Source organism: Gambusia affinis, linkage group LG01, assembly GCF_019740435.1.
Source record: "Gambusia affinis linkage group LG01, SWU_Gaff_1.0, whole genome shotgun sequence".
NCBI classification, from domain to species: domain Eukaryota; kingdom Metazoa; phylum Chordata; class Actinopteri; order Cyprinodontiformes; family Poeciliidae; genus Gambusia; species Gambusia affinis.
Genome location: NC_057868.1, coordinates 9,317,373 through 9,343,335, shown reverse-complemented (window position 1 = coordinate 9,343,335; position 25,963 = coordinate 9,317,373). Strand labels below are relative to the sequence as shown.

General features: G+C 39.2%; 3 protein-coding genes across 5 annotated transcripts in view; 2 read left to right on the top strand and 1 right to left on the bottom strand.

The window, feature by feature from the left end:
- The first annotated feature begins 3,211 nt into the window (after positions 1–3,211).
- Positions 3,212–7,852, top strand: masp2 (MBL associated serine protease 2). 2 transcript variants are annotated; one of them, XM_044123220.1, is made up of 6 exons: positions 3,212–3,332; positions 3,418–3,640; positions 3,724–3,901; positions 5,823–5,954; positions 7,104–7,300; positions 7,522–7,852. In XM_044123220.1, the coding sequence occupies exons 1-6, from the start codon at positions 3,325–3,327 to the stop codon at positions 7,678–7,680; spliced, it is 897 nt and encodes a 298-aa protein (XP_043979155.1). In that variant the 5' UTR covers positions 3,212–3,324; the 3' UTR covers positions 7,681–7,852. The 2 variants fall into 2 exon arrangements, with proteins under 2 accessions (XP_043979155.1, XP_043979165.1); XM_044123230.1 differs by lacking the exon at positions 3,212–3,332 and having other exon boundaries at positions 3,424–3,620; positions 7,522–7,839.
- Positions 7,853–8,862: 1,010 nt separating this feature from the next.
- On the bottom strand, positions 8,863–14,232 carry dffa (DNA fragmentation factor, alpha polypeptide). The gene is made up of 6 exons (XM_044123207.1): positions 14,012–14,232; positions 13,109–13,267; positions 12,855–13,009; positions 12,441–12,645; positions 11,408–11,535; positions 8,863–10,366 (listed from the first exon to the last, which is right to left on the bottom strand). Exons 1-6 carry the CDS (start codon positions 14,103–14,105, stop codon positions 10,163–10,165), a joined length of 945 nt encoding a protein of 314 aa, XP_043979142.1. The 5' UTR covers positions 14,106–14,232; the 3' UTR covers positions 8,863–10,162.
- Positions 14,233–14,386: 154 nt separating this feature from the next.
- The window catches only part of pex14 (peroxisomal biogenesis factor 14), a 61,418-nt gene continuing 49,841 nt past the window's right edge, over positions 14,387–25,963 (top strand). Inside the window, exons 1-2 of one of the 2 annotated variants that reach the window (XM_044123193.1) lie at positions 14,387–14,653; positions 16,699–16,749. In XM_044123193.1, coding sequence (XP_043979128.1) covers positions 14,618–14,653; positions 16,699–16,749 — 87 coding nt within the window. In that variant the 5' untranslated portion in view covers positions 14,387–14,617. The remainder of the gene's footprint in view (positions 14,654–16,698; positions 16,750–25,963) is intronic. The other variant, XM_044123185.1, reaches the window with a different exon arrangement.

Here is a 25,963-nt window from a genome sequence, read left to right as displayed (position 1 = left end):
TCGATTCCCGGCCCGGGGTCTTTCTGCATGGAGTTTGCATGTTCTCTAATTGGTCTCTCTAAATTCTCCCTAGGTGTGAGTGTGTGTGTGCATGGTTGTTTGTCCTGTCTGCTTCTGTGTTGCCCTGCAACAGACTGGCGACCTGTCCAGGGTGAACCCCGCCTTTTGCCCGGAACATAGCTGGAGATAAACACCAGCACCTCCGGACCCCACTAGGGACAAGGGTGTAAGAGAATGGATGGATGGATGGATGGATATAACAATGGAAATTATAGCTACACACTTCAATTATTTTCATCAGACTATTATCAAAGATGAAGCGAGATATGTCAGATATTTTTCTGTGTGCTCCTCTATCTGTTGTTTTATCTGCACAAACCAATTATTCACCTCGCACATCTTCTTCCACATTACCACAGTTCAGAACCAACCAGTTTTTAGATAGAAACTGAAACTAAGAAAATCCTTCCGATGAAACCCAATCAGAAGGATTTGCTACTGTAAGTAAAATGCTTCAAACCAACTATCATGAACCAGGTTGTTAGAGATCTGAAAATTGCACTTAAGACGCGTCACATCTGTGCTCCTAAGGTTTGGAATTGCATAAAAAGCTTTCCAAAACAAATTAGTTTGTGATTCTTTCATTTCATCTGTATGTTTGGTCTCTATTGAATTCCACCTTCAGCCCAAAGCCACTCACAGCTGAGCAAAATGGTTGCTAAACTCTTAAAAATATGAGCTAAGGAGGAGAAAAGCACAACCACAGTCATAACCAATCAAACGCAGGAAACAGAGAAAAAAAAAGTGCTTTAGGCCTTTTTTTTGAGGATTAGTTTCCACTTTATAAATCAGCACAGGCTGCAGCGAACAACCAAAGAGACGGTCAATGAAACAAGCAAGCGGTTCATTATGAAGGATTGACTGTGTTAAAACCTCTAATTACCACCTCTATGGCCTTTCAGTACCGACACTGCAAATGGCATTTAAAATGTGAACCTCGAGTCAGCAAAGGCAAAAATCCTTCAAAATAACAAAAACAGGGATGTTTATTGCTCTGTTTTAACTAGATTATGTGTTCTAAAATGTTGCTGATGTTTAAAGGCAAAGCAAAATTTCTAATGATAGCCCAGGCACTGCTTTACTAAAAATGCAAAATGATCATGTAAACAAACTTTACTCTCGCAAAATGCAATACATGTAGAAATTGTATCTTGTTTCAATTAATAGGTTTTTTTATGTCTGTGTGGTACTTTTAAGATTTTGCTTCAGTTTGAATAACATTGCTTAAATGCCATCCACATTGCAGACCTTTCTACAGTCCTCTGACGAAGTGAGCTTTGTAGTATTTTTTATCTCCTTCTATTCTGTGCATGATGGTGAGAAAAGCATCAGTCCTCATCTGACCTTTCTGCGTCACAGTTCCAGTTGTTAAATGCTGTTCTGATTTTAGATATAGACAAGAAAGAGTTAGTATACAGATGGGTTTACACAATTGTTTCCAAAGCAAAATGAAACTATATTGCAGCATACTAGATCAACTTATTTCGGACTGTTAAAGTAGAAGACTTGCCTGAATATTATTGTTGGACTGACAAGTGATGTTTAAGTCCACAAGCAATACGATCTTTCTTCCCCTATAGGTCTGAGTATGTTCTCTGGCCGCAAATGTCTAAAAGTCTCAAATCTATTTAAAGTCATCAAGAATTAGAGTTTGTGGTGCTGAAACAAGCTCACAAATTATAAATTTTTGCTTTTCTAATAATGTGGTTCTACTTTCAGAGCTGCGTTTTGTTCAGTCAAGGGGTGTCAATTCTGTTGATGTGTCACGCCGGATGGTTAAAAGCCTCAAAAAGCTGGATGACGTCTGAGCAGAAAACATCTGCAACATGCATAGACTGCTCTGTGTCTCCAACATCCCACCGGCTCTACAATAAGGGGAGCCGAAAGGTCACGCCTGAGAAAGAGTACCATCAAAAAGGTCCTTTGATATTGCAAATTAACATTGATATTCATGGGGATAATTATTGCAATTCACGTCAAATACCAGCCATTAGTGCTGCAGTGTTAGGGGAAAAAGGGGCTTTGGTTATTAAAAGCTACTTATCAGACAACTGTTGCTGGCTGAAAAGCCTTGCTTGCTTCTGACTAACATCAATATCCATGTTCCATTAAAACAGACAGGACAAACCCTCCGCAATTCCCCTACTAAAATGGCTTTCACAATAAACCTGTGGCTACAGCATTCGTCAAAGTGCAGATTTATGAGAACACATGTAAATTTTGTAGCAATCTGGTTTGATAAACCAAAAACAACATGTTGTTTTGTACAGTTTTCAGATTTTATAATAGTGAATAAGTGCAGAGAAAATGTTTTACTTCAAAATGTTGCAGTTAAAATGTACTAAATCGTTTTTTTGGTTGGTGAAGGGGAAAGAGGGTATTTAATACCCTTAGAGCAAAGCTAGGAACAGGATCATAATTAGTTATTGGCATGAGTCAAGTTTCATCAGCATCATATCTAAACAAGATTGACAGGGCATCAAAGTAAGCAGAGGATGGTGGATGCTTCACAGTCTATTAATATGTACAGGATTTATTTTGATAGCTTTTTTAACGGTAGATATTTGCCAAAATTATATATTTTTTTACATCTCAGTATTAAAATAACATTTTATCTTCAGTAAAATGTAACAGAATTATGTCAGAATGTCTCAGATGATTATTATATATCATAATAATTTCGTACTTTCAGTGGTGTTACATGTACTCATCCTCACTGATTTCCAAAAACAAGCATGGGGTGAAGACGTTCAGGCTTATTGTGGACTTTCTTTAATCAAAAATATATTTAGAGGCTCACATGTGTACATACGCCATCACTGTGAGAAAAGCCAAACAAGAACAAAGAAGTAAAATGTTGGAACTCAAAACAGCTTTTTCCCAATCAAAATTCTTTTGAAACACATTGTAGTTGTACGCTGAATTACAGATTCACCACCAAAAAGAAAGGATTAAAATAAATGATTAAAAGTCTAAAATGTTTATGATATTATGTTCAATAACTGATAATGACAAATGAAGTACAATGAGGAGGTAAAAAAAAGAAAAAAGCCTGAAATTGAACCTGAAGAGTTGTGACATCGGTCAGTTTGATAGATTTGTGTGACAGAAGAAGGTGGAGGGATGATGACACACAGATCATGTGTCTGTCTCGCTTTGTTTACCTAAATGTCAGCCTGCTGGGACAGCTGAGTTCATTTACCTCCCCATTAGTCAGAGTAAACTGTTCCAAAACAGGCAGCATTTCAGGGCTGTGAAGCGAGCATGACCAGGTGAGTGTCAGCTCTTAATTTTTATTTTTTTTTTTTTCGGAGTGTGATCCTCCAACCTGCTTCTATCCCACCTAATTTTCTGCAGTGGCATCTGTGTATTTGCCCTGTCTTCCCTCCTTGGTGTCTCACTGAGTGTGGAAATGACCGGGTTATATGGCAGCTTCGCCTCCCCTGAATTCCCGCAGCCATACCCTGACAACCAGCTCGTGGTGTGGAACATAACCTCTCCGCATGGCCACCGCATCAAGCTCTACTTCACCCACTTCAGCTTGGAGCCCTCCAATCAGTGTGAGTACGACCACATCCAGGTGAGCTGCATCTAAACAAAGCCCCATTTGTGCAAACCGGAACTCCTTGCTCACCAAAGAGGCCTCTAACCCTGTCAAAACAGGTTTTGGCGGAAGGGAATGAAACCCTGCGGTTCTGCGGCGAGGAGGAGAAGAACCACGAGAGCACCCCCAGGAACACCATCATCATGTCAGCCGGGAACGTCATGTCGGTGGTCTTTAGGAGTGACTACTCTAATGAAGGCCGATTCACTGGCTTCCAAGCGTTTTACACCTCAGAAGGTGATGTAAAAATGTGACGTTTGTTCCCAGAAGGCAAATAGGGCATCAGCAGCTATAATGAAATGTTTTAAAAGTTAATGTAGAAACAATGGGACTATTAGATCATCGTAGGCACAGTCAGCTTTTAAGCCGTACACATCTAATGAGAAACACTGACAGAAATACAAAAGATGTCTTAAAACCTGTTTGAAGAAATTTAGGTACCCCTCCATCCACCGGTTCTCATGTTGTACCCCTTTTCTACAGAGGTGGGTCCATTCAGAAGACAAAACCCCTGCCATAAACCGTAGATACTTCTTTAACATTTTTAATCTAATCTTTTTGGTGTTTCATATGATAAGCTCAAAGGAGCCACAGATATGCACTTAATATTACGTCATTACTCTGAGACCCCTCAATAAAATCTAGTGCTTTTGAAATTCCCTATCAGTAAATAGCATCCATTTAAATCTCTATTTAAGGAGCTGTTCTTACCAGGCATTAAAGTAGTATTTATTTTCATTTTGCAAGCTGATGCAAATTAAACTTGACAAATAAAAATCTTTTTTATTTCCATTGTTTGTATGTTTTTTTATATTTCATTTTATTGTGACTGGTGTAGTTGGCATCTTCTTGATATTTGCTTTGTAATAGTTTACAAGTAAATATTAACAAAAGCATCTTTCAAAGATAAAAACAAAATGAAAGAAGCTTGTCCCACAGCAGAAGTTTATCAGTCTGGACTCAGCGATCTCCTAGAACGGGGCTCCTCAAATCCAGGCTTCAAAAGTGTCCTGCAACTTTTGGATGGGTTCCTGGTTTTACACACCTCAGTCAAATGGCTGTTTGGACCTGGTTATTTGATTCAGGTGTGTTGAAACAGAGACACATCTAAAACCTGCAGGACTCCAGCCCTCGAGTCCTGAAGTTGAGGTTCCCTGCTCTAGAGTTTTATATCTGTTTCTTGAGTAGCTTTAGATTTGAGGACCCGAGCTCTCGAGGTGGAGTGCAAACAAGTCTGTTTAACATGAGGAGCATGACAATTCAAGGCCCGAGAAGTTAACGTCAGGATGTTACAATGAATCCTACAGACCCATTCAGTAAATTGGAATATTATTAAAAAGTTTATTTATTTCACCAACTCCATCGTCATGTAGAAAATTGTAAATTAATTAGACGAGAACTACCTGTTTTAATATCTCTATTTCTTTTAGTCTTAGTGATTTTCTACCAACAGCTAGTGAAGAGATGGCAACTAAAAGTAGATATAATACACTAATTATATTAGTGTATTACATCAGATCAATAAAAAAGTTTTTTACAAACGAAATGTCGGCTTAATAAAACGCATGTTTAATACCTGCTCAAAAGGTACTTTTAATCTCACAATTGCGACTCGGGACATTTGTTCTAATTTATTGACTAGGACTGTACAGTAAACATGTAACCACAGTGATGTGAGCTCTTCTTTTTGTCATCACTGCAGAGCTTCAGACCAATTAAAAGTTATCAAGAGCATTTTTGTTAATGCATGTGAAAAATGTCTGGACAAGAGCTTTTCTACCATCTTGAGAAAACTAACCATGACTCTGAGCCTTCAGACAACATAACATACACTGCTCCACTTTGAAGAGAGCAACCCGGCCTGCTGTAGCATCAAACCTCAGCTAGCTGATATTACTTTATTACACTAAATAGTGCAAAGGAAATAAATGAATTGTTAGTATGGCTCACATGCTAAAGCGGTATTGGCTTACAGTGCAGGGTGATGAATCCAAATAAATAGTCACAGTTGAAACAGTTGATAGACTCGAGGCACCCTCCTGGGTCACACATCTCATTAGGACAGTCTAGCATCATGCGTCTTTAGAGTGCTTGTAGATGAAAAGATACAAATGTACCGAGTGACGCTAAACCATCATCCTGTGTCGGTCTCTTCCAGATATCAACGAGTGCCTGTCCAGGGTAGATGGCGAGCGAGTATGTGACCATTTCTGCCACAATTACATTGGCGGCTATTACTGCACGTGCAAGCAGGGACACCTTCTCCATGACAACAAGAGATCCTGCACAGGTAGGGGCAACCGGAGCCGAAGCCCAAGAGCCGTGTTCGTTTGGGCGCAATCAAAGAAGCTCAGAAGGCTCACAATGAGGTGTGGTGTTAAAGAGCTCGGCATGAGGGAACGACTGCATTAGTAGTAGTAAAGCAGATCAAATAAACTCACGCTGAGCCTCTCAGCCTCTTGTCTCTGTCTGAGACAAGAGGTGAAAACAACTCTAAGTCCTCAAAATGCCTTACTAACACAACGCTAAGATTTTAGGACATTTTAAGCAAGATGAAAACGCACCTACATATAGTAAGATCCCAACATTTGTTGGTGTAAGCTCCTTTGCAGAAAAGAATGATTTGACTTTTAACATAAGGCACATAGTAAGTGTAAGATGTTGGATTTTATAACGTAATAGGTGTTAATTCCAGGCTGAAAAGAAATACTGATGCTGATCTGTGGCAGCTGGTGTGCAGTGAGGTTAATCACAGCCAATTCCTCAGGGAAGAGCAACTTCGAAATGGCTATAAAAATTGATACCTGTGTGCAGCACTTACAGCGCACCGGCGCCAGGTAATTAATCACAATTACCAGCTGATGTGCCTTAAATTATTATACTTTGCCAGGGGAAAAAAACGGTGGCACAACAAATCATGCAATGAATAGACAAAAATGATTATCTGCCCACAGATTGTTCTAATTATATAAATTACAGCAACTCTGCCTCTTTGCGGAAGCTCATTTGTTTTTGTCCATAACTTCATCTGCACACTTTGCCAGAGCAATAACACAGATAAAATTAATCTAATCTTTTATGTTGCCAGTGGAGAGAGCAATTCACAAAGAAATGTTCTTTTCTGTCTTTAAAAAAATCTGGCGTGACAAAGCAGCTGAAGGAAGAACCCAATTTTAAGAATTCAGTATCATTCACTGAGGCTTGAACACTGGGTATAAGGTTCCTTCGTGCTCTGGAACGGTACAGAAAGTGTTTTCTGGATTTTCCAGATGGGAAAGATTCTTAGAAACTGATGTGTTTATATTCTAAAGTGTTTAGCTCTGACAGGATTCAAGGGCAAGTAAATCTGAAAAGGTGAATATTGACACAAAACCTACGTAGGAACTCACTTACGTCCTGAATAAGTGCAAATTTCATCTAATCTGTGTTTCCTCTACAGTGCCCTGCAAAAGCCAGGTGTTGACGTCAGCATCTGGAGCTCTGACTAGTCCTGGCTACCCAAACCCCTATCCACCCATGAGCCAGTGCGATCACACCATCAGTCTGCCAGAGGGCTCCAGAATCATCTTGGACTTCTTGGAACCTTTTGACATAGAGGGACACCCCGAAGCCCCCTGTCCATATGATATGCTAAAGGTCAGTACCACACAAGGCTAATGTAGACAAGACAATGAATAAGTAATGTATTCCTCCCCATGACTTTAAGACGACCTGTCACTGACTTACCCTCTGCCAGCTGATTTACTACAAGCTTCTGCGTTTTCTTGCATATTTGAGGTCGGCAGGGCATTGGTCAGGGACCCAATGAATCAATCTTCTTTTTCCTCTTGGATGTTTCTTTCTTTTTTTTTTTTAAGATTTCAACAACTGGACAAGAGTATGGACCGTTCTGTGGCTTGGCACCACCAGACTCTATTGATACTGGAAGTTACCAAGTGCATGTGGCGTTCAGGTCTGACTCTACCGGGAAAAACAAGGGATGGAAGATCAAATACACCAGCACCAAAGCTGAATAGCTTTCATAACTTCAAAACTGATGACTTCCTGCCTGGATAATATTTTCCTCTGCAAGTTTTAAGATATGTTTGTTTTTTTTTGCTATTAATAATTATAACAGTCTAACTTTTGTTATATTTTTCTGACGTTTTGAACCAATACATTGAAAATAAAATGCACATGACCTGCAAATTCAGTTACACCTCTTACTTTTTTTTAACCTATTTAGTAGTACACAATTTTTTTGTAAAAGTGGAAGCTCAGTTATTTTGGGGGTTTAAAAAATATTAAGGTGGTCATGCATTTGTGTTCAACCCAGTTTTATGTACAATTACATCACACAGAGGAGGACTTTATTTACAGACAAGTGAGTTTTAAAGATTCTGTTCAGCTTCCTGAAGACCAGGAAACACAGCAGATAAAACCGCACTAAAGTTATGGAGAAGTTTAAAGAAATGTTAGATTACAAAAAAAATTCTCAGAGTACTGTTCAATCCATCAGCCATGTATGGCCATGGCTCAGGAATTTTCACCTACAAGGCAAAACAAATATTTAACAGAAAAGCAGCCAATAAATACTAAACACAATTTATCATCTTCCTTTTACTTCACAAATATTCACCAGTTTGTGTCGGTCCTTCATCAAAAATCCCCCAAAAATGCAAAGATGTTAGTGATCAAATGTGAAAAGGTCAGGGGTTATGAGTACCTCTACTCTTTCATGCATCATTCATTTTTTACCAAGACAGTAATTATGCTCATTTTCTCTCATCTCTTTCCAAATTGCTTGGTTCAATTTAGTGTTTTCACTTTTTATTAGACCTATTCTGAGTTTTCGTTGGGATTAAAAAAAACAGATACCTACTTCCTTAAATTCAGAAGATCTCAGCTGAACCACACAGAATAAGATTTGTTTCCAGCATGATGTGCCGCGACAGCGCTTACCTGAGCACTCTCGAGTCGCCTTCTCATCCTTACAGAGTGTGACATACGATAGCTCAGTGCAGCTGACTGCTCAGATATTGCATCACGCTCGCGCCAAGCCGTTCAGCCGAGGTGGAGCCAGCTTCACAGGAATTACGCACAACATGATTCCCATTAAGTGGCTGTTGAAGGAAAAACCCCAGCAGCAGAAAGCTCAGGACTCGTGTACTCATGCAGAAATATACTAAACCGGTGGACAAAAATGTGAGGACAAGACAAAAACTTTATTCACATTTATTTACCAAAAGACATGTTAAAAGTAGCCCTTACATCATTTTATACAGATGTAACACCTTGATGTATCCTGGAGAACAATCTGCTTAAAAACTATTCACAAAAAACCAACGGGTCCGCTTCACACCGAAGTTCAACTTTTTTTTGCAAAGACACAATGCTCACTAATTACGCTAGGACAGTTGGGAATGGAGCACGTTTTGTCGGTATTATAATCTCCCACAAACCCCCCCCCCACACCCACAAATTACGCAAGTAAAAAGAAGTCCATTGATTCTGTTTGGTGTTCCAGAGATAAGAGGACACAACAGAGAACCTACTGCATGTTCATGTCACACGGACCAACACACACAGACTTACCTCACACATCCATCAGACCAACACATGACTGTCAGGATTGTATGCAAGATATACACTCAAATCATTCACAGTACATAGATAACGTGTTAATCTGGTAGTGTTATCTGGTTTCTGGCAGTGTCGTACGAGTCTACTCAGGCAAAAGGCTGTTTATATTTTTTCAGATAGAATTTGCTGTAAGAAAGAAAACAATTCCTTTTTAACTGATAAGTAGGAAATCTGACTAAAGGAATTTGTATGTAACAAATGGCATCTGATTGAAGCTTTAAGTTTTGTAAAAGTTGCCAAAAACACCATGTGCTGCAACTCAGGACTATGAGATAATTATATAAAGACTACAATAATTATATTACTTTTACCATTGAATTCAACTTCAAAAGGAAGATTAGCAGATATAATTGTGTATTTTAAGAATTACAAATATTTTCTGTAATGATGGGTAACTATTTGATGACTACAATACCAATATTTTTTAATTGCCACATAAATAAACCTGCAAGTATTTATTTATTGTGACACTTTTGGCTCTCGATACCTGCCAAGTACTGGATGACATTAACTTTCAGCAAAATCATGCTTGCCTCCATTACATCTTTATATACGAGAGCCGTGTTCGTTTGAGATAGCATGTTAATATTCGAGAGCATATGTTTGTCTTTAACCATCATCCCAACATAACACAAATACTGAAATCCAAAAGTGGTTAAACATATTCAAACTGAACACATTTGTGCAAATCAGCCCCGGCGCTCTCCAGACATCCACCAACTTCACTGCTTTCTCAGCGTTCTCAAAACGACGCAGAGATCCACATCTTCAGCATTCTTAGCTGTAGCTACACAAACAGCAACACAGAGCAAATCCCATTCTCCTGACCCCGAGGCAGGTTAGTGTGAATCCTTATCAGTCTCTGCTTGGTCAAACCTAGCTGCTGCCTTGGGTCGCTGTTCCCGCCCCCTCCCCGTGTTTGCTGCCGTCCTGCTGCGTGCCGCTGATGGACTGCATGGCCTGAATCTGCTGCAGGCGCGTCGACAGCTCCGCTTCGCAGGCCTGCAGCAGCGCGGCGGTCCTGCCTGCGTCCCAACCCAGCACCTGCTGCATGGCTTCCAGCCCTCTGCTCACTACCGCCTGGAAGCACACATAGCCGAACAGAACGTCAAACAAAAGAAATCTACACGGGAGGTTTCATAACTTTACAGGAATGCGGATGCTGCAATTAAAATCTCATGAGTGGCACATAGGAAACATTGTGTAAAGACGTCCGGCGGTTCAAAGCCACGTACGGCAGAGAACTGACATCACTACACAAAAACACACATGGTGGAGATACTGTTTTTCAGTAGGCGCAGTGAAGCTGGTCAGAGTTAAAGGGAAGACAAATGTGGTTCAATGCAGGGCAGTGGTGCAAAGAAAACTGTTGAGAGCGGCAAACGACTCGAAACTGGGAGGTTTCAAATTATTAAAGCTGGTAGACACATGTGTCAAGAGAGTCAAAAGTGGTTGTAACGTTAAACCATGGGAAAATGTTTAAAAGGTATCAGTACCCTTGCCAGCTTCTGTAGTCTCTTTAAGGTATTTTTACACATCAGACTCAGTGGGCTCACTGGTATTAATGTGCGCCCTGAGCAACAAGCGTACCGCTCAAAGTTGGGGTGTGAAACGATTGCCTCAATTTTTCCCCTATCAGTGTGCTTCCAGGACCACAGGCCAACTCAGCCTGCTGATGAATAATAAGCTGTTTTTCCTGCAGACGGTTCAGTCTCCCCTGGCGATTAATCAGACATTTTGAATACTAGTGGCCAGCTGCATGAGAACAAATAAAGTTTTTAAACTGCTTTAAATTATAGGTTGGTTAACACATATATACACAGAAATAACTGGTTGTGGACAGACCAGGGCTTAATGTTATGTGCATGTTTTTCTAAGCTATAAAAATACAAATTGTATATAAAAAAAAAAAAAAAAACACCTCACACCAGATGGAATGAGACAAGAAAAATAGGACACAGAAGAGTTCACAAAATTGGATTGTGCTTTTGTTGCAAGGTTCTGCTTAAGTATTCTAAATCAGTGGCTTTGTAGAGGTCTGGATTTTTTGATAAAGGTGTTTTTATTTAATTGTATTTAGATCATTTAAGCCGTTACAGAGCAGTGGTGAGAGAAGAATACCTGCAAATCTTCAGTGGAGAGTCTGGTCTCTGGGCTGGTTTTGCCTTTCAGGACCATCAGTGTCCTGGACATGAACTCGGACGCAGAATCCACCTCTAATCCGTCCAGCATATCCTCATCTCCAGCACCTGACATATTGAAGCAGATATGCAGATATATTCAGAACAGATTGTGGTAAATTGGTTGAAATATTAGGAATCACTGAGGAGCTACAATGACTCCATCTAGTGACCAAAGGGTAAAAGTGCAACAAGGCACCATGAGCAATCAAAATATGCATGTGTATTTCATTTGATCTCTGAAATATCATCTAGAAAGTTAACTCTAAAAAAAATAAGATTTAATTTTCTCCTTAATATTGTTATCTTTTATGTCCAAAACACCTAAGAATACATTTCTATTTTATTACAGTAGCATAATCTCACATAATAGATTTAATCAGTACTGAAAAACAACTACAATAAAAATACCATTGTTTTCTTTTTACTCATAATTATTGGCAAAAAATTACTGAAACATTTCAGTGATTTGTACTCTTCTTGTTCCCAAGCAACTAGGAACATTTAACCGTTTGCCAATGTTTCCCTGGGGTAAAAGAAAGGAAGGATAGACAAAGTTTTGGCATACGTAAGAAAGAAAGACACAAGAAGCAGATGAGGAAGGACACAAAAAAGAAAGGATGTAAAGAAGGCCACAATGTTTGACAAATGATAAGGGACTAAAATCTTGATGTAGAAATATTTTTCCATCTCTGAATTTCTTTTTTCAGACTAGAAATATACTGAAATCAAATCCCAGAGTGCGTAGGAACCTGTAAACAGCAAATCTTTCTTCACCAAATCAGATGAAAATGAAATACAAGGTTATTACTCTGCTGAAAAGGGGAAAAAAAGTATTTTAAACTGTTAAACCACTTTCCTCAATGAGACAAGGATAGAATTCCATAGATCATCATTTACAATAACCATTTCCATGTAGGCAGAATAAAAATACATTTTAAAAAAGCAGTAACTATACATTTATTTTGCCTTACCGTCCTGACTAGAAGGACTTGTGGCTCCCTGCTGTCTGTCCTCGTTCTCCACAGCTTTGAGGTATAACTGGAGCAACTCTTTGGACTGCCTTTCCTCCTCTCTGCGATCTAAAACGCTCTGCAGCGTCACCTGAAGATCCTCTGTCTTCTTCTCCTGGAAGCCCAGCGCAGAGGCTAGTTCAGAACACGGCGCCTGTACTAAAGACTGGGAGAGGAAAACAAATTTCTCTTTAAATGTCACATTTATGTGAAAGTATGAACGAATGAAAACTGTACCTGCTTGAACAATCCAACACCTTAAAATGGCAAAGAAGAACTATTGGGATGTGTTTTTTTTTTTTTTTTTTGTATGGGGCTTTATTTCTAATCTGCAACACAGGATTCTAAAGTGAAACAGTGAAATCCTGCCCGTACTTGTAGGTCTCCCTCAGACATGAGAATGATACTGGTCAGATCTTGCTTCAGCTGCAGCGCCAGATTCCACCACGGCGCCTCAATAATGTTGGAGTCGACGACATCAGCTTCCAGAACCACAGACTCTCTCGCCATCCAAGCCGTGCCGCCATCAACTTTAATAACAGTGAGGAGAGCAACAAAACACATAAAATGTGCATTTCCCTCCCCCATCAGAGTAACAATCCAGGCTTATGATAATTTAACCTGCTTACTCTTGCGAGCTGGAGCCCACGTTTCTTTGTCATGCAGCAGCATGAACTTGGTGTTAAAAGGCAAACACAAAAAGTAGGCTTGATCCTCTACTATGGTCCCATCACTCTCAAGGACCACGGTGACGGGGCCTGAGGGGCTCACTCCCAGAAACTCGCATCCTGTTGGAGGGAGAGCAAGTTTAAGTTAACATATAATGAACTAAATAGCATGTCCATCTAAGTAATTCCGAAACAATCTCGTCATAAAAACCACCGGAATTGTAATTGAGAAACTCTACACAATGCCAACCAAAAGTATTTATTCCCCTTCAACTTGCACATTTGTCAAATATTTTTAGTGAGAGTTTATGCAATAAACCCACAAAAAAAAGGCTGATTTTTGGAGTGTCTCATACGTCAGCAGTGATATTTACACTTGTCACTTGTTTTTCACAAAGCAGACTGCTATTCAAAGGCTGAACGACTACAGCTGTCAGCATGCGGAACCCAAGAAAATCAAATGCCTTTGAAGGGCAGAGGCTGAATGACTTCTGTAAAAAGGGCCTGGTGACTAGCTCTCAAGGAATGAACACAAACAGAGAACTGATTTCAAAGTTTTAAGACTTGCAGGTTCAAACACGACTGAAATCGACTTGTTTCTGCACACAGAAACAAGTCGTGAGTGATCATGACTGATAAACGAGCTTAAACTGAGCAGTGAAGGCACCACGGGTCCCGAATATCTTCAACATCACAACCGTCTTTCCTTTCACTTCCATGTTGTCTCTCATCTGAGGTGCAAAACCAAACGGAAACTGACAAACACAGTAAGTGGAACTACATGAAACTAATCTAAATGTCATCCAACACAACCTGTTCGTTTTAATCACGGTTCCTCGGAGATGTTAACTTATGACAACTTACCTTTTTTCTTCAGATTATCCAAAGAGGAAACAACCACTCCGTACGATTTCTGCCGTGTGAAGTTAAACACTTTGCAGGGTCTCCCATCTGTCATTGTAAACCTCAAGTTTTGAGTCCTGTACTGATTTTGAGTTTTCAACCTAGAAACCACGAAACTGCAGCGCTAGGCTACTTCTGTCTTTTCGAATGCGGAACCGCCACTTGAGCGCTATGAATGCTGGGATGTGACGTTTTTACAAGAAAACGAGAAGATAATGTTGCAAAAAACCCCAACAACAACAACAACAACAACAACAAAAAACAGTCAATCAAGATTATATTTGTTTTTACATACTCTTGTATTGAAAAAGAGACAGAATCAACTAAATTACAAACACTTTGTGTTACTTTATACATTTATGTTTGAGAGAAACAATGACAGCATAAAAACATGCAAAAGCTAGTTTACATACACATTTTCCCAGTATTTTAGGAGCCAAGACTCTGATATGACTCATGTAAGAGTTAAATATAGTAAGCATTTATTTGAACGTTACAAACAAGAATAGCCATCTTCAGGAAAAGCAATCGAGCGTGATCCCGTCGACCTATCGGGGGGCTGGGAAGATGGCATCCACCGAGCAACCTGATCCACCAACACAGGTCTTTCTTTGTCTATCACCCAGCATTTACCTCATGTCCTCCAGATATCATTGGGAGCTCTTCGAATTTGCTTCTAATTGTTGCTTTTACGCATTAGCCCTTTTAGCAGCTACTTTAGTAACTGCTCAGCTAATGGATGCTAGCATGCTTGCTTGCTAGCATGCTAGCTAGGGAGCGTTTTAAAAGTTTCTTTTTACCCAAACTGCTGTTCATAAGTGGATGTAAATAAGTTGCAGGGCTGGCCTTATGTTTTTAGATAACATGGTTAGTTTACGTTACTGTCTTACCATTCATAACGCTCCCGCGTTGCTGAGTTTTTTTTTATTTCTCTTTTGAACATGGAGTCATGACTGTCATGAGTAGTTGGTGTGTGCAGGGGAAAGGTCATTCAAAAAGGGCTCACAAGACTGGCTGGTAGAAGTTATTTGCTGATTGTCTAAAGAGTTGACTGCAGTTATTATCTGTGATTTTCTATTTATCGCTTGGCTGATAAGTTACATGATTGCAATGTAAATATATGCAGTAAACTTATAAGGTAGAGATGGAATGCACGCAGACTTCTAAACCATTATTGAATTCTCACAGTGATCATACACAACAAAATTAGATCCCCTTAACTTATATTATGCCAGATATTAACATTGCGATTATTAGCAAAATGAATCTGTAAATTGACATAAACCCTGGTGTAATGAATTAGGCTGAACTATCTGTAACATCAATATAATTTTTGAAATGTAACATTTGTCAAAACGTTTATCTCTACAAATTATTCTACTTTTTTTAAATGTATCTTATTGCTCTTCTTTTACGAATCAAACAGGTTTTCTCTTTGTCAACCCTGTTTCACCGGTCTTCTACTGATAACAAAAAACATTTTTTTTTAACAAAAAACACTTTTCTTGCTTATATGTTTTGGTCCTTAGGAGGAAAAAACCCAGAATTAGCAGGTTTGATGTCTAACAAAGCTAGAAATGTTTTTGGCCTGGAAAAGCCTTGTTGGTGCTTCTTTACTTTTATACTCTTGCCTCAATTTGTCCAAAGCAGGACTTAGGTCATGAGGGCCTGCTTTTTGTTTTTTTGGTCTTCATTCCTTTTTTTGTTCTGATACTGAAATATAGCAGCTCTTCTTACTGTCAGATATATTTTTTCATTCCATATTAGATTTTTTTTTTTTGTATTATTTTAAACATCTCTGAGTGTATTATGTGTTTAGTCTTCTAATTGATAAATGTCTCATTTTGATGGAATGAATACATCACAGCATTTTAGAATAAGGTTGAAAATTCTAACTGAATTTTGGGTTTTCATTACCTGTAAGCAATAAACATCAAATTGAAAATAAAAATATGACATATATCACTCTGTGCAATGAATCTTCACTGTTTAAATCAAACAGGTGTAATTTATTAACCCTTATGTGATATTCTAATTTACTGAGATTTAATTGTGTAATTAGAACTGAAGGTATCTTAGTTTTTTTGTAGAGGATCTTTCATACACAATTAGGGCAACACACTGTCAGTAAAAAAAAACTAGGCAACAACTAACAAAGAGCTAATGAGCTTTCCATGTTTAAGACAAAAAACATTGAAGAAGCATATGTTTTAAAATCCTAAGAGGAATGATAAAAGACAAAAAAACTAAATAACTTCAAATCTAAATTTTGATAAATCATATAATGGTTGTTAATCATTGGGAAAAAAAGATCAGGTAATCTATTAAAATAATTTGAAAATCAAACAAGTGCAAAACTACACATGCTGATGAACTGAATGAGTTGGGGTTTTTTTTTAAACATAGTAGCAGTCATTTTATGTAACATTAATAATGTGTCTTAATTATTCATAGTATATTCAGTCAATAAGATTTTCCTTTCTGAGCTTTTTTGTAAACTTACTAAATGATAAATACATAATCTAAATTATTAGAAATAAAAATCTCCTGCAGTTGAGCTTTTTATGGATTTCCATCACTACCTATGTTCAGTTAGTTCCTCTGTTGTCCAGCAGATGGCACCGTAACACCGCTGTTTGTCTTTGCAGTCTGGCCTTCCTTCCGGACATGACGGGACAGCTCGGCCCAGAGAAGCGCTGGTAAGGAGGAAGAACTTCATCTGAGTTAGTTGACTGAAGAGCGGGGGTTTAGTGGAGATGCAGACGAGGAACGGTAGCTGAATCTAAATATGCTGTAATATTTTACATAGTTATGTAAAAATACTTGAAAAAAAGACTCTACGAATTCTCAGTTAGTCCAGATTTTTACACTAATGCTTAATCTTACAGTTGTGCAAGTGTTACTAATCATGTGTGCTTAGACAAGTTAGCAGACAAAAAGTTTTGCATCACGCATAATGAGCGATAACAAATTGAGAATAATAAAAAAAAGAATTTCATATCTGTGTTGTCTTTAAAGCTGATTTGATTTGCTCCGCTGAAAAATCAGTTTCATCGGAAAATGGACTGCGCAGCGGCTCCTTCCTTAGGTAGCTCTGGTTTGAGCAATAGTCGTGACTTCTACCAACAATGAGCATCAGTAGTTTTCCTTTTTCTTTCTTTTTTTTTTTTTTTTGACAATTATTATAGGAAAGTGTTTATTAGGCGGGCTCTTGTTCCTAAATGGGGTGGAATACGTCCCAGGTACACTCTGCGTCCTTGTATGGGCACAACTCCCAGGTTGTGTTGTTCAGCCAGCATGTCTCAATGTCATTCGCCACCATTCACTCTTCATCTTCCCCCCATCATCCCTTCATGCCAAGGCTAATTTAATCCTGCGTTTATTGATTGTGGGAGCATTCTCCCAGGCTTTCTTTCAATTTACTTCAATTTCATCATCCCGGCGCACTTGAAGGCTGCCTCCTCAAAAAGGGAGGAAATTGTCGTTGCGAAGGTCCTGATTCGAGACCGGCTGACAAGTCCCACCACCGCCACCCTCCTCACTTCCAGCGCCTTTTCTCTTTTCTCTTTTTGATGAGCTGCTCTTTCCCAGTTAAGTGGATTATTACAGTAGGGATAATTCTTGTCACATGGCATTATTTGGATGAGGTGAATAATTGAAATTTGTGTCTGAAAGGATTTTATCTGGATGAGAGGAAAGGGAGTGCTGGCAGGGTTGGGAGGGACAGGAGGAAGAGAGCAGACACACACACACACACACCCACACACACAGTCTCACACTTGTGTAACATTCATGTGCACATGGCCATGTCAGACAGCGCGTGTGTCAGACCGGGGACACCAGTCATGTTAACAGGTTCTGACTCACCTCGCCCAGATCAGAAGGCCCTGGCACTCTGCATGGACTCTCCTTGGTGGCAAAAGACCCCAGCTCAGGGGGGGCAACGCCGCAGCCTCTGCCACCGCACAACCCAGAGGGGCAGCTCTGGACCTGCAGTTACAGAGGCCTCTCCAGAGTCACTTCCTCCTCAGTGCAGCGGGATATCAGTCGCTGAAAACCGCCGCTGTTGCCTTTTGGTCACTTCCATCCTGGCATTTTCCTCCTTCCATCCCCACCCTCCTTAGACCTTTTGCTCACCCCATCAGTGTGGCATATACTTGTGCATTTAAAATTTAAAATCTAAAAAAAGCACGGTAGCATCTTTTCCACTCTACACAATTCGTCTTCTGAAATGACAACTTAAGGAGTAGTAAGCGATCCCCTCAGGTATGGTTAAATACATTTAAAGCATAATCACTGAAGCACATTCCTGAATTTAGGTAAGAGTTTTGTTTTTTGTTTTTTTAGATATCTGCAAAGATGTTGTATTCAGATTGAACAGATGCTGCAACTAATCTTAATGGGTAATTTCAAAGCAATGAATCACAATATGCTGATCTAATCTCAAAGATTGGATTATGGTCCTGAACAAAATCAGTCACTCATTGACTATTGATCCATATCTGTGTCAGCGATCACACCTCGTCTCTCGATCTGCATTTGCTGTGTTTGGTGTAAGGTGATCAGCACATGGCTAATTATTACGCCTGCATAGATGTACGTTAACCAAGCTGTTTCCAAAATGCTGCAGCAGTGTACATTGTTTCATTGATGATATACTAGCATCATGAGTTTTAATCCCATAAATAAAACTATTAAGATTCAAAGACCATTGATACACCTTGTTCATCTTAAATTTTGTTTTACATACAGAATTTGCCTTTAAAATGAACATTTTCCTCAAAAAGCGTTCTTCACAGCTTTCTAGATCAAAGCTTGTTTTTCTTGGTGCAACACATATCTCCTGAGTTTATTGGAAGCCTTTATTTGTACAAGTATTAGTTTAAGACTTGGTGCCAGAAGATTCTGCATCTTTAAAGGCCTGATAGATAAATTGTCGCTATTGTGTCATCTACAGATTGGAAGGTATAACATGGATTTAAAAAACAAAATAAAAATAGGGCTTCAGTTACAGCAACCATAATAAAATCTCAATGTTTTTTGCAATTTTTGATGGGAATTCAAGAATAAAATAAAATAAAAAAAAAACAATCACTGTTTTTTATTCCTTTGGTCAGTTATAAATAATTTTCACACCTAAAAAATAAACCTTTAGAAGAATATGATTAATTACAAAAAAAAAAGCTATCAGGGAAGAACTTTTAATCCAAATTCTATTTAGTTTCTGCTAAAGATCATTCTGTTGGAAATAAGAAGCCAGAAGACTATCTGATCTCACCTGTGTACAGTCTGGTGCTTTTATTGTCGCGTTTGCATCCGATCTGCAGCAGCGTTTGAGTGTCCTTCCTGGCATGAAACCAGTTACTTACTTTCTGTGTCCTCAGCCCAGGCCTCGAATGACTAAATGTGTGTTTGTAAGTATGCAAGCGTGCGGTTTGTGTGAGCAGTCGGTGCATCGCTGTCAGTCAGCGGATGCATGTTGGCACAGATAGTGTGCGCCGGGTGTGTGTTATGTGTTTAGGTTTGGGGATTTTAGGACAGCAGAGGGAGGAGAAAAAGAATTGTAAGGAGAACATCCGCGGTCTCACAGCAACTTCAAAAGCTCTGCTTCCCCAGGATATTAAGCGACTGTGATGAAAAATTTAGCAAGCGTTAAATAAGCCGCTTTGAAGTGATCTGTTTTGGCTCAGCAGTCTTCAAATTTCCGTAGCCCCTCTGCTACAGTGTAGCCGCCTCGGTGTAAAGGGGTGGGGGGGGGCTGAAGATGATTGTGTTCAGGGTGAGAATTTTGGTAGTTAGCCGAAGCCAAAACTAGGAGTAACTGAGGAGGAGACGTGAAGGGATCGCTGCAGCTACTGTAACCTCTTTATTGTTCTGTCAGACTTTTCCCTCTCATCGTTTCACTTCTCACTGTCGGCTCATTCGCTGCATCCCATGAGGCGCTGGCTGACAGATGTGGCTCATATGTTAGCTATGAAAAGAGATTTATTTTTTTTTTCTTTTCCCCCTGTACTTCCATGTGGGTGTAAGACTAATGTAAAACAGTGGTGTTACCAGGAAGTCAAAGGTTGAACTGGGGTCTTGACTCGGTGTGCGTATTCTCTTCAAATGTGTTTACGGAGCTTTGAAAAAGTAGTCTTTCCCTTTGAACTTCTTCAAGTTTTTGCCAGTTTATGATTTCATGGTAATTTATAGGTTTTATGTCACAGTAAACATAAAGTTATAAGCAAAATAGGAAAATCATACTTTTTTTTTTGTCTTCACCATCTAACGCGTTTACAGTAACTATTGACATTTTCAGCCATTTTCTTTTCATACTGGCTCAAAGTGAGTCATATTAGATGGGAATCATTTGTAAACATCAGCTTCGTAAGCCATTTCAACAAACAACACATAAACTCATCTAAAACATTTCATTGTAACTCCGTTGCCCTGCTGAAAGATGAACCTCAACCGTGATTTCTTCCGAGATCGTCTTGCACTTAAATCCATACATCTGTCCATCAACTGTGACCAGCTTCTCTGTCCCTGCAGAAGAAAAACAACCCCATAGCATGATGCTGTTTATAGGTTTGCAGTCATGCCAATCTTTCCATTTTCATCTGGATCAAACAGTGCTCTGTGAGATGTTTAAAGTTTGATGTACTGTTTTAATCCGGCCCCTCCTTTAAAGAACTCAGTTTGCGGTGTTGCTTAGCCTTCTGGATGTCAGAACATTAATGTTCTCACAGAAACCTACGAGAGCTTTACAGAACAGCTGGATTTACCAAGATTAAAACTTTTCTAATTAGTTGATTTGCGAAGACAGTTGATTGCACTTGATTTTACTGAGGGGTGTTAGAGTAAAGGTGGTTGGACATGCAACTCTGGAAAAAATGAAGAGACCACTGCACTGAACCCCACTGAAAACCTCATGGTTATTCCACCGAATATTGATTTCTGAACTCTTCCTGAGTTAAAACCTTGGTGGTGTTGTTTGTAAATGAATATGAACTTGTTTTCTTTGCATTATTTGAGGTCTGAAAGCACTGTCTCTTTAGGTTATTTTGACTATGTCTCATTTTCTGCAAATAAATAGTACATTTTTGCTTTGAATTTTGGACATGTTGTCAGCAGCTCATAGAATAAAAAAAACAAACAATGTTCATTGTACTCAAACATATACCTTTAAACGCTAAAATCAGAGAAGCTGATCCTTTTAAGTGGACTCTTAATTTTTTCCAGAGCTCCATATGCAGGCCACACGTTTCAGATTTAAAAAAAATAATAAATTTAAAAGCCACGTGTAGTTAATTATGCATTACTTTATGTGAATCTATCCAAGAGAAACCCCTATATATATATTGCAAAACCAGTAATGGGATGAGAATATGGCTTAAATAGAGATTTACAGAAAATGTATTCTTTCTTTTTTTTTTCTTCAATATTCTTTTTTTTAACTCCTTAAAAAAAATCTACAAGCTTCCCCCATCCACCATAAATTACCAGACATTTTAAGCTGATTAAGCTTTTCACTTTTCAGCCACCATAAACCAAGAAGTAACCAGAACTTAATATCTTGTTTGAAAATTCATATGTCTAATTATTTCGCATGAATCACTTTTGAAGCCATCATTTTAATTTTTGAGAACTGCAGGTTTCAACATGCTTCAAATTAATTATTGGGGCAGAATACGAAATGAGAGCCGGTAATGGGTCCGGTACGGTAGCTCCATTCTGTCAAGAAACCGGGCTGCCATTCAGTTAAGCCCAGGGAACCTTCTCAGAGATTTTCCCCTTTTTTTCCTCTTTGCTCATTACTTTAATTGTAATTGTAATCCTTTATTGGAGCTGTCTGCAGTAAAAGAGAGTTATGGTCCGAGTGGGGGCGCGAGCAATGGAGATATTTCATGATTATTGGGGAAGACGGTCACTAGGTGGCAGCCCATCGTTCGGCCCCTCTGTAATTACTGAGTGGAAAGTCGTGGTGAGAAAGTGTGTGACTCCGCGTGTGTAGGGCTGTGTGCGCGTGTGTGTGTGTGTGCGTGTGTGTGTGTGTGTGTGTGTGGAGCCTCGCACTCAAGGTTGTGAGACTAGAGATTTGACAAATTTTAGCACTTCCACTAGAGGAAGAGAGAGAGTGTTATCTGATCTGATTCTCTTTATTTTGGTTGTAAACACATTTCACACTGCAAGAAATGCAGGAATGTAAAAGGTACAAACTTTTATTTATTTAATTTTTTATTTTTTTTTTAAATAACCAACAATATTTGAAATGCACTATCAGGCCTGATGAAAGAGGGTGTGATGGAAGTGACCTAAAGTTATTGGTTCACAGTTCTCACTCATTTGTTGCAGCGGTTGTGGTTACGTTTTCACTCTGAAAAGCATAAAAGCTCAATTGTCTTATTTCACAGCACTTATTGCGCATAATGCTCTGTTTGTTTCCGTGGTTAATGACACAGGAAGGGCCCTCCGGTTTATTGTTGCTGTGTTGCACTTTTTTTTTTCTCTCCTCCTCTCCGCGCCGCCTCCTTAGAGGACTCTGTATGAATTTTCACTGTCATGTCCAAGGACGAGTGGCGCAGGGTCAGCTAATTGCTTTTATGATTATGATTTCACGTCAGATTTATTGTGCATGCTCAGAGCACATCTTCCAGGTCCTGCCGACGTTGCGGGCTTTGGATGATGGTGGGTGGGGTGGGGAGGAAGAAGAAGAAGAAGGGGGCAATGAGTTTACAGCTTCTGGCTGTGACTTCTTGTTTAAGTGCGGGTCACACTTTTTGACTCATTAAGAGTTGAACGCAGGGGGTTGTGGTGAATCACACGGGCTTTTCCTGTAAAAGCGTCTCTTTTCTATGTCAGTAACTGTACTTGTTTTGCTCATATTTGGCCACAGAAAGCCATTTTATCAGTTTCTCTCCGACATGTGCTAAAGTTTGGAGGTCATAAGTGAGGAATGACACAGACAGGGATTTTGTTTTTTTTTGTTTTTTCCCAGTCGTTTGAACTTTTTTTTTTTTATGAGCCATAAATCTTTCATTTTCGTTTCTGTTTGCAGATGAGATGATTAGGCTCATTCCACTCATACTGTGCCAGAATTATCAACTGACTTCTTTTTGATGTTTTTTTTTTTTTTGCTTTGGTTCCACCCACTTCTTTGAAAAAGATGAGCACAGATGAGTCCAACCCATTTAAAAAAAAAAAAAAAAAAAGATTTTCATTTCATGGTTTCTGCCTTGTGTGTTCAGCTGGACTGGTTCTGCATCACAAACCCCTAGAATGACTTTTTAAAAAAAAAAAATTATTTATTGAATAGGTCCGCATTGTAGAAGGGAAGCTGGAACTGTTCTCGCTGTCGTCGCGTAAAATCACATATTTGAAGCAGATAGTCCCACGTCGTAAGTCAGAGCTCTTGATTTGTCGCAGTAATTTGACCTCGCTGTGACCTCCGCGTTGCCGGGCCGCGGTGTGTCGGCTGACAGATGCAGCCTGGGAATATGGTTTGGATGAAGCTCCGCTCAGCTCGCAGGAATGTTCGAGTTAGCGTTGCGCAAAGTTCATTTTGGAGACATATGTAAAGTCTGTGATTAGGCTGAATTCAATAAACTTTAATGAATACTTAGGACTTTATTTGCAGGGTTTTTGTCACAGCGAGTGTATTAATGTAAACGCCTCGGTAACAGAGCTGTAATTTCCTATTCTCCCACAATTTAGTGAACTGTCACAATATGTTTACTTAAGAAATGATAGAAATACGACCCCGGTTTAATTATAGTGTAGCCATTTTGCCTCAATATACTTGGGAAAGTGGTCTTATTGAGCTAAGCTTTCTTTATACTCTCCATTCTGCTTTGTAATTACTCCAGCATGATTTATTGTCTTTTCTTTGTGTTTATGGCTGTAAACTGCTCGAGTGAGTAAGTTGGTCTGAGAGCGGCTCGTCTCCTCGCAGCGAGGCTGGAAATCTCCCGACGAATCCGAGATGTCTCTGCTGTCAAGACTGCTCACATCGCTCTCAGCCTCCAATGTCACTTTCAAGGCATAATTACACAAGTTGTGTTGATTAGTATGAGAAGCAATTACGGCGGCTTTCCGCCGCAAATGGGGAATGTGATGGCTCTTGATTGACAGGAAGCATCCTGGTTTTAATAAGTAAATGACTATGGTAATTCCAGGTACTGAGACCCTCTGATTTGTCAGCATATTTAAATGTTTCTCTATTTTTCTTCTTTTTTTTTGGGAGATGCCCTCTGATTTTTAATGAACATGAATTTGATTGAATCCCCCTTCATTTTCTATTGTCTCTGCGTCCGTCTGTCTTCGCTCAGGCCGGCTCGCGCTGTCATAAAGGGGCTGTTCAGTGGTCCTTTCTAAGCCATCAAGCTTCTTCGCGAATCAATTCAGCTTGCACAAAGAAAAAAAAATTTCTAATAATAATAAAAAAAAACATAAAATGAGCAACCTACACTATTCAAATTGCCTCTTAGCATCGTGCTCGCTCTCACAAGTGCAGAAATCAGAGGGAAAAAAAATTGTTTGTAATTGACACTTTGGGGAACATTTTTTCCTCTTTTTATCTGGCTTCCCAGTAAGTTATTAGCTGTTAATTTGTCTGCAAGCTCCCCTACAGCGCCAGATATTTGTTCAAATACTGGGATCCCCTCAGCGCATTTGTAACTACACTTCTGAAAATGCTGCCTTGCCTAATTATGTAATATAATACTGCCTTTTAGGCAAGTTTCTTTTAATTGAATAATATTAGTGCCAGCTAAGGCTAAGCAATCGGAGCTGCAACGCTTAAAAGAGCAATCCATAGTGTGTGAAAGAGTCGTACAGTGAAATACTGTTCCACTGCAGGTTAAGACTTCCACACTTATGTCGGTTTTTTGACTAAGGGCCAAATATTTATGCTAAAACTTGATTGGCCCAACACTTAGTCTCATATTTCTTTCTTTGTTAACCACTGTTGGCCTAATCAAGTAATTCCCTGTTTGTCTTAGTAACCCCCTATAGAGTCATACATGCATACATATAATAAAATAATTTGCTCTTGCACTCTCTAGCCCGGCTGTAATTTATATGGATTGAATGAGTGCTGCATTGTGGAAAAGCACGAGTGGACCAAACGCTCGTTTGTCACCTCTAATAAATGTTGGAAATGTAAATTATGAACTTCTGCCTTCGGATGTAAATGCACTTTATCCCAGTCCCTTTAATGTAAACAGCCCGGTCCAATACATTAAAGGCTATGGGAGGGGGGCAGTGGGGTATTAGATTTTGGGTTTTGACTGTTTTCACAATCAATAATCAGCACAAAAGAGCTCAGATGGAGAATGTTCTAACATATCTGAAGTTGCCTTCATAAATTATTGCATGAAAGCAGGCTTGTACACCAAAAATGTAAATACATTAATGTTATTAATAATGTAGTGACTAATAGTTCTATCAAGACTGTAATAGCAGTTTAATGGAATATGACAGCAAGAATGTATTACACTTCGTACATTCAGACGGGACCTCACATGACATTTATCAGATTTCTGTAACTATTTTTTTGATTATTTTGTAAAGTTAATTGCTTCTTTTCCCTTGAACGTCTTCTCTGGGAGAGGGACAGGGAAAAAAAAACCTGGTAATGGATATTAATTAATATGTGTCAGTTTCCTGGGTTTGATTAAAAATAATGAAAGCAAAATGCTAATAGGATTTCAGCGTTTCTCTGTGTGTGGCGCCCTGAGATTGGGGCTTTATCTGGGGAATCTTGAGAAAAAGGAGATCGTGTGAAAGTGTCTTAGCTGAAATGAAAAGGATGTGGTGCACAAACTGAGATAAATCTTTTTTAAATCTACTAAAAACAAAAGCACTTGCGTAACGTATTGAATTCTGATTATTCTTGTCTAAGAAGTGTGGTCAGGAAGTGTATTAGCGGCG

Excerpts from the sequence above, each read along its gene's own strand:
- dffa (XM_044123207.1), bottom strand. The coding sequence starts at position 14,105 with ATGACAGATGGGAGACCCTGCAAAGTGTTTAACTTCACACGGCAGAAA. Across the intron at positions 13,010-13,108 it reads GTGGGCTCCAGCTCGCAAGA|TTGATGGCGGCACGGCTTGG; the intron begins GTAAGCAGGTTA and ends CTGTTATTAAAG. Across the intron at positions 12,646-12,854 it reads TGTCTGAGGGAGACCTACAA|TCTTTAGTACAGGCGCCGTG; the intron begins GTACGGGCAGGA and ends TTCCTCTCCCAG.
- masp2 (XM_044123220.1), top strand. Across the intron at positions 3,641-3,723 it reads GTGAGTACGACCACATCCAG|GTTTTGGCGGAAGGGAATGA; the intron begins GTGAGCTGCATC and ends CTGTCAAAACAG. Across the intron at positions 7,301-7,521 it reads GTCCATATGATATGCTAAAG|ATTTCAACAACTGGACAAGA; the intron begins GTCAGTACCACA and ends TTTTTTTTTAAG.